Raw genomic sequence first — 13,735 nt, forward strand, 5'->3', positions numbered from 1 at the left:
TATTTTTATCCGCAGGATTAAGGAAATATCCTTTAAGTGCTTCCCTACACTCTCTAAGGAAATTACGTGGCAGAATCCATGCTTTTAACGGTGCGAAGCTTCGACGTTGCATGCCAGCCACCTTCCAACCACTCATTAACGAAAGAGTTTTGTATATCAGGATTGTCAGAACCTGAGAACCTAGTGTTAAGACCCTTCGCTGCCAATAAGACACTTCCGTTCCCCATTTTCCACCATGGATTTTGGCTTTGGGTGTTGAGTGGCGGAAATCAACGCAGCAAGAGTACATATAGATTTTAAATAAAGAGCCATATTTTCTAATAGCAAAAGCTTATCCGGGGTAAGTACATATATAGTACATAAATGCTTATGTAGAAAGATCATTGAAAATTTTATTTCCGAATCCATCAAGGGTAGCTGTGTTGTATTTCAATATGACATCAAGAGGCAGAGTTGTCAAGTGTGTACTTAAATAGATGAAGACTGCGAGTGGGTGAGCTTATAAACGACATTTGATTCGTGAAACGCAATTATTTAGATATACTTATTAGACGTATATACTGAATTCACTTACTTTTTATATTATATACTTATATAATAAAGCGGAAGAGTTTATTTGTTTGTTTGAACGCTAAGATCTCTGGATCTACTGGTCCGGTTTACATTGTTTTTGTTTTGTATGAAAGCTGCATTCTTCAGAAGTGCTATAGGCTATATAAACATTACATTATACATATATACTAATATATTTTAAGTACTTTCTAGTTTGACATGCAATTTATTCTGCCATGTTAATAACAACCGTCGCGTCGCTATGCAACCGGTACCGAGACATTTTGATATTCATCCTTATGAAAATAAATATAATAGTCAATTTTAGCATTTTATCTAGATTTAAATTATAGTTTACTGTATAACATTCTAATAAATAATTAAGGAGATGTCAATGACGTAGCCTTCGGGCGGCACAGTATGAGTATGACCGACGCGAAAATATTCTTATAGTCCAAGCAGGCGTAGCCGCGTCCGGGTCCACTAGTACTAATATATATCGTATTGAGAATAAAAGGGATAACATTAGTATATAATGTCTTCTTACAAATTCACTAAGCATTAATTAAGAAAAATGTTTTTAGAATTTTAAAACGACCTACAATTGAAAACATTATTTAAACGTTTTTTCAGCTTAGCTTAACTGTATCCCGCATATAGTTGGGTAGGCAGTTTAATATAAAAACTCCACTTTCCACCAATTTCTGAAGGCGTTGTAAATTGAATATATTATCCAATATTTAATTTTCTCGAATAGAAATCAAACCTGCAACCTGTCGCGTTTACAGACAAACTGGCCTTTTAAGCTCTTCTTCCTCCTCTTATTTAATTTTTTTGGATAAATAGCATTTTTCTATAAAAAGAGCTGAACATTTTCCGCAATCAATAATATTTGAAAAGTAAAGCTTTATTACAATAATCCTTATTATAAAAGCCCGTTATAAAAGTTTGTTATTAGAAATTTTATCTTAATAATTTAGGAAAAATCTTAAATAATTCCCTTCCATTTAGAAGGTTTTTATTTTTCGTAATTCATTTTCCTAGAGTGGGAATCGAACCCACAACCTGTAGCAATTACAGTTACACGTTACGCCACGACTAGCCTCAGCTAGGACTTGATTAGCATATTATAATAAAATTACACTTTTAATACAAAAAAAAACACTTAACGAAACTTTCTAATTAAATCACAAAAAAACATAAAAGAATTCATATTAAAAAATATAATCTAAGAATAGGGTATCCTTTTGATAAATCAGAACGACTTACAAAATTTAAAGGTCAGGTTGTTTACAAAACAGTTTTCAATTACTGTTTCGCAGTCCTTGGTAAAATTTCTTAAGACGACTATGACAGGTGCTAATTACACAAGCCTTGGAAATTACCTAAGAATATAAATAATATATTAAAACTGACCATTTGCCTGTCTGGCCCTGTATGTATTATGTGATTTTAATTTGCCTATAGAATTGAACTTATAATAACTATTTAGATTAGAACTTAAAATGTATAGACTATCAGTAGTTACTTATCGAAAGTATGGAAGATGAGAGGTTAAGACGAACTTTGTCTGAGATATTTATTTTACAGTGTTTATAAGATTTTTTTAACTGGGAACCTAGTGTCAAGGAATCGAACCTACAATCTGTCGTTTACAGCACGCTTGTACTGTACAGTACACGACTGGCCTCTCCCAAGAAATCCCACATTTTTTAAATTACATTACTACCCACATTATAACTTAAAAGAAAGAATTTCTATACAAAACATTTAACCCGACAAAATATTCAATACCCAAAAGCTTATAGGCGTACGGAGAAATATATAATACTATATTCAGAAATGTATACAAAAGATAAATGTTTGAGAAGCTTTGCTCGCCCATCTATAGTGAAGGAATAGCCTTAACCCAGGGATCACAAACACGTGTCGGCAGACGAGCTCGATGCAGCTCTGGACGATAATACGGCTATTGAACACGCCTTATATCGAAGGTTGCTCTTCCAACGCGCCCTTGAAATGGATAATGCTATTGAAAATCATTTAGACGATTTAACAGAGATTCTCTGTAAATGTAGGTGTTTTCTATTTATATATGATACTAGAGAGATTCGAGGCCAATCGTGGAGTGAACATAAGCGTGACTGAAGACGAGATAGGTTGTCGGTTCGATTGCCATTCGAGGAAATAATAATAATAATCAGGCTCACGCTGTATCCCCGCACACAGCAGGATAGGCAGAGGGAACATAGTGTTAACACACTCCGTTCCCCACTTTCCACCGAATTTTTCTAGGTATTGTGTGTTGAGTGGCGGAATTCGACGTCGGGCTTTTGCCTTAGTGCTAGAGCGAAGAAATGAAAATAGAAAATTTTAATAAATAATTATGCTCTATTGGTGCAATATATGTATGTACAAAGAAATAATAGCATTTGACATCTAAAACGTACAGCTGCATTGTTATTTGCATCAATAAATAGAATTATAAGTCTATAACTTCTAGAAGTCAAGTATATTTAGCATTTCTCATTCACCACTTGTATTAAACAATCTCTATTTTAGAATCACAGTTTCTATATAAATGCGTAACTAATTATCTACACATCTATACATATAATAAATTTGTAATTGATTTCTGTCTGTACAAGGAAGATATATGAAAAAATCTATCATTGGGAGCATGTACCAATGTAATAGAACCCAAAATATTTTTTTTTCTTTCGTCTGTTATCTGTTTGTGCATGCATGCAGGAACGGCTTAACCGATTTAAAAACAGTTTTCACTATTGTATAACATTTTTTTAAAGTAGTGTTTGTTTTATTTAAATTGTACACGAAAATAGAAAAGTTATATAAAATATAATATGATTGTAGAATTAGGACGTTAAATTAATTCAGATTAGTTTACATTTCATATAATTGTGTAGTTAAAGCGAGCGAAGCCACGGGCGTCGCTAGTATTATATAAATTCAGGCTTTTGTATTTTTAAGTAAAAGTGCTATGCACTTAGTAAGGATAAAACAAACATTTTTTAAGTTTGATGTAAATAGATAAATATTTAAATTTTGTTATAAATTGTAAAAAAAAGTATTTTCAGAATATGTTTTTCTATTCGCACAAAATTTGTTTAAAATTTTGTTTTATTTTTTATTTTTATTTTATCTGCTATTTTCGATACTATTCAAACTTTATCATCTTAGAATAATTTTCCACCTAAAGATGTCTTCGATCGTATCTTTTCATAATAAACTGATAAGTTTATATACAGGGTGGAATTGTCAGCGCCACTTTAAATAAAACCACAGTTTTAACTACTCTATAAAAGCCTAATATAATTCGGAAAAAAAATAATTCTCAAAAATGAAAAAGTTATTTTTTCAAACAAAATAAATAATAAAATTATCGTTTTAAAATAAAGCGCCATTTGTAAAGTATAACATAAGCACGCACACACTTACCTGTCAAAGCGGCAATGTCACATACGTATGTGTGCGTGACACGAAATACAGGTATGGATAAAAATCGTGAAATGAAAAAAAAATCCTACGTCCAAACCGTTGAGGTGCCTTGATTATTTTTTTTAATTCTGGGTTTGAAATATTTTACCCTATATGCAGTTTCAGTAAAAGAAGCGCTGCCTCTTCCACCCTGTATACTAAATATAATATAAACAGAAAACTTCCAGGAAGATGTAAAGTATATTTAATAAAAAGCCTTCATAAGCTTATCTTATTCTGCCTCCAGTAATCCGGCCTTTAAATGTAGCTAAGACAGAATAAGTGACCTTCTTTCAAAAGATAATTCCACTGATATAAAAATATTAAGAAATCTTTTAGAAAAACTAATTCAAACAAAGATTCTCAGATTATAGTTTCGAATGATAACTTTTTAGTATATTAGAGTAGGATCAAATAGATTGCGTATCGGGATTTCACGACGAATCAAAAGAATTGTATAACATTTAAAAAGAAAAGAAAATTTTCTTAGAATAATTCTTAAACCTTTCTATGATATAAAAGGGTTTGTGTATTTTTAGGGTTCCGTATTTTAAATGGAAAAAAAAACTCTTTTAGGATCACTTTCTATCCGTTTTGACCGTCTGTCAATATAATTTATCTCAAGATCGCGTCAAGGCAATCAAAAGATACGAGCGTTCCTGCATCTTTTGCATTTCGTAGAAAATTCGACGTATAATCAAAATCTATCCTGAACTTAGAATGGAACTCTCAGTGGGAGAGTCCAATTCGCACTTGACAGGTTGGCTTTACTATACTAGAATAGCAAAGCCTTGGATTTTTTTTTAACAATTACTAAGCAAAAAATGAAGCAGTCTCAACTCTCCTCAATATTTAATAGGGACAACATCACTTCATCATAGAGCATTTGACAAATATCTGTCTTAGAATGATGATTGTGGGTTCAACTCTGGTTCGGAAAAAGTCTATGTCATCAACATAGAAAGCTTTTATTAGTATCTAAACTATTTAACTTATAAGTAAGTCATTTACTTAAAAAAGCTTTCTACAATTCCTAAATTTCTGTTTAAATTGTTCTAGTCCAGTAATGTAAGCTGTTGTGGCTTAAAATTTATTTGTACGCTAATACAAATATTTTAAACCCTCCCCCTACAGTTAACGACAAAGTTAAGGAGTACGAAATTTACAAACGTCTATTTAACTTTTAAGGTATGTTCGGACAATATTTAACTTTACAAAATCAAATTTATGTTATTAAATTTTGCTGTATTTAACCAGTAATAGATTTGTTCGCAACTTCTCCCGGCTTAACATTCACTTTGCTTCGAAACAGGTCATTAAAATTAAATATAGGACTTAAATATAATAAATATAGTAATACTATTTAGTTTTTTAGCCATAAATGGCGCTATTGCAAAATTTGAGACTCCTAGCATTTGTAGTAACGTACTTTCATACAAACTTTCGACCCCAAAAATAACCCCTTAGAAGTCGAATAATGCAAATTCCCGTCTTAGCGAGCACTTACGTCCTATAAGTAACTCTTATGCAAAATTTGAGATTCCTAGCACTTGTAGTTTCTGAGATTTCGTGATGAGTGAGTGACCTTTCGATTTTATGTATATAGATATATGGTAATATACATTTTTTTATCAGTTTCACTGTTTTTTATCAGTGCACGCACAGCAGGATAAGCAGGCGGAACCTAATGTTAAAACATTCCGTTCCCGATTTTCCACCGGATTCTGGAGGAATTGTGTGTTGACTGGTGGAGCTCAACACTGCACTTTGGCCTCGACACCAGAGCGAAGATATGAAAATATTAAATATTGCCTTCCACTAGTGGGAATCGAACCCACAACCTGTCGCGTTTACAGTCACACTTTGTGCCGCTATCACATAGTATGTGTGTTATATTATACGTAAATATGTTAATAAAATACTTATGATATATTCGATATTCAAGAATTTCTACACTCTACCGAATTTTCGCCAAAATCGCTAGCATATATCGTTATTGGACCTAATGGGTGGAATCGTTTATAAATGCGATTAGAGCGGCTCGATCATAAACTATTTCAAGGTTACATTCAAAATATGTAACTGAACTATTCTATGTGCACAAGTCTTTGAGTTTATTACAAAATTTTATTGTTTTTCAAGTATCCGAAAAACATAGTCATTTCTTTTTACATAATTGTAGGCAAAGACAATATAAAAACCTGTTACAATATATTTTATAAATTTAGAAATCTGTTAAATTATACTCCTTTATTTTTCCACATTTAAGACAAGGCAATTTATTGGCGATTACACCATTGTATTTTGACAATCAAGTTCAACGAAGAAAATAATCTTAGTATAGATTTAAAACATAATAAAAAGAGAATAAAGATGGTACAAAAATTAAATATTTCCTAACGTTACCAATTTAAATTTATAGTTCGTATTAATAAAAATAAGATACCTGAAGTATCCCAAAACGCAGCTCGATATCCAAGAAGTGGTACTCTCTGGCATACGGCGGTCGTGGCGACGGTGCGTACTGGGGCACCACAGTCGGTGGAGCTAGGGACACCGGATGCGGCATGACCGGTGGTTTCACACCAGGTGGTAGCGGCGAAGAATCCTGGTTACAAATAAGTTACTGGTTAGAAATATTGGAAATAGGTGTAATTAACTGAAAATCTGTCAATCAATTTATTGGTTTAAAAAAAACATGTTTCGCTCGCTAAGTTTCTTGCGCCGGTTCTTCTCGGGTGAGGCAGTAAGCTTAGTTGAAAAGATGGTAAATTTAGCATAAAACTGCTTACTTTGTATAAAATTATTTGACTTCGATTCTTAATTTAGTGTATAATACATCTTTACAATACGCTCGACGAGTCGTGGCATGAAATCTAAAAATTGTTTAAATTAATCGTATTTAAAATGCATAAACGACAAACAAATGCACAAAAAACAGCAAATAGCTATTTATAATTTTAATTAAAATTTTTTTTTGATAGTTATTGCAAATTCTAAATTCTATAATAGTTTCGATTGTTCAAATAGAGACGGCACCTCTCTCTCATCAGTGTTACCTGTATGTTATTGAAAGTTCCAACTGTGTAATGTCACCCAAGAGATTCAACGGAACGAATGGTTGAATGCCAGACGCCTAAAAGCTTGGAGTGTTTTTTCATTCGATATTTACCCTTGGAAACTCTTTAATGCATACACACAAAAAAAATCTCGTTCCTTTTATTATTTGCCTATTTAGATATCAAAGATGTAGAGATATAAATTATAATATTTACGGCACAATAAAAAAATATTGAATATCGAGGCAGTGGGCGGATCGAGGCGGTGGGCGGACCCAGATATTAAATGATTGCATTTAAAACTATTTTCGTTTACACGGTCTGGCAATAAAAAATGTTGATATCCTCCATTTAATATTATTAACTTAATATATTTATCGATAGGCTATATGGCGGAAATTTAATATGATTTGACTAAGGCCGTCGAGGCGCAGCGGCCACAGCAGGGTAGGCAGAGGGAATCTAGTGTTAAGTCACTCCGTTACTCACTTTCTGTTGAATTCTGGAGGCATTGCGTGTTGAGTGGCAGAACTCAATGCCTCGCTTTGCCTCGACACCAGAGCGAAGAAATGGAAATATAAACGTAAATAAATATTTCACTTCCTCGACTGGGGATCGAAACTACAACCGTCGCGTTACCGTCACACCCTTGTGCCGCTGCGCTACCAAGCCTAATTAGATCGCTTTTGATTAGCCAATTCGAGATCGAGCGTTGAAGACGAGTGTTAATGTATTCTAAAGAGATTTAACGGATTGATAGTAGTTTTTCTAACATCATCTTAAAACAGTAAAAATCAATATGTAATGTCACGCAAAAGGAAAAGGGATTCATTAATATTACGTTACGTTCGCTTAACGGTTTGGATCGTAAATATAAAATTTAAGTTACAAAAATATATGAATAGCTTTCTTATTAAATATTTTATCGACATTATTGTTACAATAATATAAATACTTTTATGAAAATATATTGTTATAACCATGTTTACTTCCGCTCGTTCACTTTTGACGATTTTTATAGACTGGTTAAGCATTGATGGAAATTTATGATAAAAAACAATGTACACTTTACGTAACTTTAGATAATAATGGCGCCGCTCGAAGAATAATGTGCTGTGAATATGCTTATATTTAAAATATATATTGTATTCTAAATTTAAGTAGAAAAAATATTAGAAAGCGAAGTAAACTATATATTTTTAAATGTTGTTTTCTGATTTCTTTTTAAATAAAAATTAATTAATTCTAAGCCCTCAGTGCCCAAAATATGATCCTAATTCATTACCTTTTTCAGCGTCAAGTCGGCAGAAATTAGAGTAAAGTACTTCACTTTTCACCTATACATACTCGTTTATATACATTTATAGATACAGATATTGCATCTTTAGTGGAATAGGCATTATACCCACAATTATTATTTGGCAACCAACGCCAAAGAAATAAATAATGATTATCTTCATTTGCAATAAAATAAGGTGTCATAAAGTAAAAAAAATACTTCTGTTAAATATATACAAAATGAATACTTACAATCCAAGCCAAAATGCTCTCCAAGCTGCCATACACCGACTCGGAAGCGAAGGCCAAGGTGTGATGACCTTCTTCCAACGAGTGAATGATCTGGAGCATCCGGGGGTGGCGCATCTTGTCCATAGCTATTATACAGGCCTTTATGCGGTCTAGCATTGTTTCCTTACGCTTGGGCTTGTACAGCTTGTCAGCGATGCGCTTGTCGAAGACGAATACTGAACATTCCTGTGAAAGAAATAGTTATTTTTATTTTTTGTTAATTTTTTGTTCAGATAGGCAGAGAGTACCTAGTGTTAAGCATTCCGTTCATGTCTTTTTCCTTTCCAATTCTTGTGGGGGAACTCAATATTGCGCTTTGTTTTGTTTTGTTTTTTAGTTTTAATTTTTATTACCGACGTCAGTTAACAGCAAATCAAACTAGCCTGATATTGATAAACGAATATCTTAAGATATTTATTCCATATCCATCCATCTCTTATAAAAACTATTTCTTTTTTAATATAACCAGCTTCGCGTTTTTTGTTCACAACAGAACAGGCAGGGAGACACCAATATCAAACCATTGCACAAGTTCAATTGATAGCTAATTTCCCATACAACACCAATTAAAAATGGCGGCTGACGCTCTACATACCCCGTAAAAGAATATGATGATACCTTTTTGCCACTTTATAATAATATTGATTGATAGGATTAAATATATTAAAATTATTTGTAATATATTGTTATCGTGTAACGCCATTTATATTCTTAATTTACGTGTTCTTCAAATGTTATACTTATAAAATGAAATTTATGAGACGACACTAATATGGCGCTCCCGCCATTCGACTTTTTTTTTTGAATTTCAAACTTCATAGAACACAACAGTAATGCATTCAGCCAGTACTATAAATTAAATTTAAATATTAAAATATCAAAATTTTATTTCATTTCAATTTTAAAATAATAATAAAATAAAATGACAATGGAAATCATTACTATTTTTATCACAAATATGTTATATATCTATATATATTTATGTATGAAATAATAAATATTTGATTACATTATGTAGTAGGTATTATTTTTGGGGCTCTATTTCAACATTAATGTTGCTCTATATATTTTATATTTATATTAAAATTCTTTTGTAATAGAACTGTATAAATTGGCTTTTATATGATTAGAATATTTATTTATCTTTAATTTAGTAGATGTAGGTAAACTGACTGATTGTAAGTTGTAAGTTTCGATTTTTATTCGAGTAAATGTTATATTTAAAATTCCAAATAATTTTCGTTTCAAAAGTATCTAAAAATTGTTGAGCAAAATTGTCTCAAACGGGCAGAAATCAGAGAACATACAGTGTTTTCAGTTCTATTATTCTACCCCTTAAAAAATAAACAGTAAAATGTTTGAGCAGTTTTTTTGTTGGTACAATTTACAAATTTCATTAAAAAAAATCAAGTAAATCCGCGAATGTTTATTGTTTCTTTGTAACAGCCTTCCATACCATGTAAGTTAAGCTGCAAAGCCGATTTTGACAGCATCGGCTATACAGATAAATTGCATTCCAGAGATGGACAAAAGCATTTTTTTTTTAATTCGTTGAAGTGGCACATTTTTATGATAGGCACGGAATGAACTTTCTATTTATTTTGTAGGCGTTGTGTACTAGATGGTTGCGGGTTCTATTCCCACTCGAGGGAATGAATTATACCCCTTTTTTACGTTACAAAACGCACCATTAAGTTAAAATAAATCAGCTTCACGCTGTATCCCGCACATAGCAGGATAGGGACATAGTGTTATGACACTCCATTCCCCACTTTCCGCCAAATTCTGGAGGCACTGTATATTGAGTGACCGATCTCAACGCCGCGCTCTGCCTCGACACCAGAGCGAAGAAATGAAGATATAAATTTAAATTAATATTTCATTTTTTCGAGTGGGAATCGAACCCATAACCAATCGATTTTACAGTAACACTTTGTGCCGCTGTGCTATGACTAGCCTAAGTTTCAGATTTACTTAGAAAATGCAACAAGTTTATACGAAAGTGTATTCTGAATTTATCTTCCCCTGTAAATTGAATAAATTTAGGGGTTGCGCGCATTTAGAGCGCATTTGTAGTGTAAATCAGCACCTTTCATACATTTTTCATGAAGCTGCCGGTCGTGTCAACTAACTTTAGCTTTCGTCAAAGAACACGTAAATTTTATGTTACCCGCTATACTTACTAGAAAAAAGAAATTACATGTAGAAAAACATATTCTACAAAAGACTACATTTCTTAATTTAGGAAAAAGAAACATATAGTAGGAGTATATTTTACTAATGCTATTAAATGTAAGCTTACATCGTTTATTGGCGACGTACGAGCGCGTACATGTTAGTGCTTAGCTGGCATTTATATGACCTAAATTACTCAATTCCAATATTTTAATTATAATTAGTTAGTTCATCGCTATCGATCAAGAGTACCGCGCGTGGCTTGTTTTAAATGTAAAGTAGTTTTAGATTTTTTTATGATTATATATTTACTGTTATACAAAATTATTTTATTTATACATACTCATACGGCATCCCGTACATTTCTAAAAATAGATCAAATTGTAGATTTAATTTTCTCAGATATTACATAGAGAATAGAGATCGATATCTCTAGATTCTCCATTATACTGTGAATTCCTACAATACATGAAAATCAAAAAATGTTAGAAATTATATATTTTTATTTAATAGAGTAACATTTTATTTATTTTATACTAGAATTCTTATTTCACTAGGTAAATGTGAGGTAGACTCTGGGAGACGTACGAACTTACAAGTAACGCTTGTAAAAGAGTACCTTAACTCTAGGTGGCATATATTAACACGAAAACTCCTCCTCCTCTCCTCCTCTAATTACTGAGTTGTAAAAGTTTACTTAGCGTGTTTTTCTATCGTTATGTGAACCGTGATAAGAAAATACAATGTGCTTTATTGTTATAACCGTGGATACTAATTTAGATCAATTTAGATGATAGTTTCATTCTAATTTTCAACACATTATTTGTATATACAATGAAAAAATATATTCGTACTATATTAAATAAATAAAAAATAGTCAACATGCAATGCCACCAGAATTCGGCGGAAAATGGGGAACGGGGTGTCTTAACATTAGGTTCCCTCTGCTTACCCCGCTGTGTGCAGGATATAACGTGAAGCTGATTTAATTTTCTAATATATTAATATTTATTACACTTTTTATTTATTTATAAATACATTTCATTAAATAAAGTGGTTCAGAATGTTTACAGTATAAGAATGTGTTATTTTATAAAGCCTAAAACGACTTTACGGCTTCGAGTAAAGATCCTTTTACGATAATGACGTCGTAGGTAAAATTTTATTTGTCCTAAAACTGAACGATGTGACAAAATTTCAAGCTTCTTCGAGTACTTACCTGTAAGTATATATACTTGCAGTAGCTTCTACTGGTATTTTTTTACTTTTAAGCAAATAAAGTACCATATTCTACTACTACTACTACTTATATTTGTTATATAATCCCATAATTAGAATTTGAATTTACCATCAATTTTTGACATTTTTGTCCGCAAACGACCGAATTATTACTGATTTACTCTGACCATTATTATATCTTTAAATTATATCACAAAAGAGTTAGTAAATATATATATATATATATATATATATATATATATATATATATATATATATATATATATATACTTAATTTTATATCTCAGTCTCTTAACAGCAGGCTTGGCAGAGAGAGCCTGGGGAGCTAGTGTTAAAACACTCCGTTCACAATCCTATAATCAGTGGCCCACTTATCGTCGATTTCTGGGGGCGTTGAGTGTTGAGTGGCAGAACTTAACGCCGTGCTTTGCCTCGTTACCAGAGCGAAGCAACTAAAATATTCAATATTTAATTATTCACACAGAAATTGCATCTAAATTATTTAGGAACAAAATATCATCGCCGTCTATTGGTCATTCGAATGTAAATAATCAACAACATCTGGTTCCATTCATCATCCTAATATGACTACACAGAAAGTCATTCTATTTGCATATGTATGTGAGTTTGGACTTTGTAACTTCTTGTTTAGAAATTATTTCAGTTGACCGACTTCTTATGATGTTAAGGGATCTAAGTTCAACCAAACTATGAAATATATGTAGTCATATAACATATGTCGAGAACATTAACTTATTTGAATAATTTTTGGATGTTACTTTTAACTTGGCTGTTTTCTAAAGTTAAGGCAAAAAAAAATCAGCTTCAATCAGCTATCCGCATACAGCAGAGTAGGCAGAGGGAACCTAATGTGAAAACACTCCGTTCCTCATTTTACGTCGAATTCTGGAAGCATTGGGTGTTGAGTGGCGAAACTCAACGCCGAGCTTTGCCTCGCAACCAAAGCAAAGAAATGAAAATTTAAATAAATATTCCCTTGAGTAGGGGTCGAACTCACAACCAGTCGCGTTAAGTCACACTTTGTGCTGCGACACGACTGACTTCGAGTTAAGCTAAAATTAAGTCAGTTAATTTCAAATCGATTGTAGTGTCTCTTTTCTCTAGCTTCCTGCATCTCGTATATAGCAGGATAGGCAGATGTTACTTTGTGTTAAGACACTCCGTCTTCTATTTTTCCGTTGCCCCACTACACCACAGGAATCTCTCTTTCCAGTAATACTACTGAACCTGAGAACCTGCTGGTAAATCATTTAATTTTCTAACTTCGGAAATTTTAAGTATAAAGAGCCTTAAATATATAAAAAACCTTAAGTTTTGTAAGATAAGTGAAGCATATAATATTCCACTTGCATTTTAATATTTTTAACTTTTAGTATTAGAATGTAGCGGGTCTTCAGGGTGCTGATTTCGAAAATATTATTCGCTTGTTACAACTTATTTATATTTTTAGCATCATAAGGTTTCTCTAGGTCGAAGGAATCTGGGAACCTAGTGTTAAGGCAGACATTTCCGTTCACCACATTCCACAAAATCCTGAAGTCAGGGAGGAGGTAGATAGGCTGGAGGTTCTCTGCATATTGAGAAATGAAAAGATACTAAATATTTCATTTCCTCGAATGGGA

General features: G+C 32.3%; 1 protein-coding gene across 1 annotated transcript in view; it reads right to left on the reverse strand.

Moving 5' to 3' along the window:
• Positions 1 to 13,735, reverse strand: part of bma (SCY1-like protein bma) — a 123,804-nt gene that overhangs the window by 34,081 nt on the left and 75,988 nt on the right. The window contains exons 3-4 of the mRNA XM_085205882.1: positions 8,640 to 8,864; positions 6,497 to 6,658 (exon numbers count right to left, since the gene is read on the reverse strand). Of these exons, the coding sequence (XP_085062008.1) occupies positions 6,497 to 6,658; positions 8,640 to 8,864 (387 nt within the window). The remainder of the gene's footprint in view (positions 1 to 6,496; positions 6,659 to 8,639; positions 8,865 to 13,735) is intronic.

This window comes from Heliconius melpomene, chromosome 21 (genome assembly GCF_056956725.1).
Source record: "Heliconius melpomene rosina isolate 202511_hmr_F chromosome 21, ASM5695672v1, whole genome shotgun sequence".
NCBI classification, from domain to species: domain Eukaryota; kingdom Metazoa; phylum Arthropoda; class Insecta; order Lepidoptera; family Nymphalidae; genus Heliconius; species Heliconius melpomene.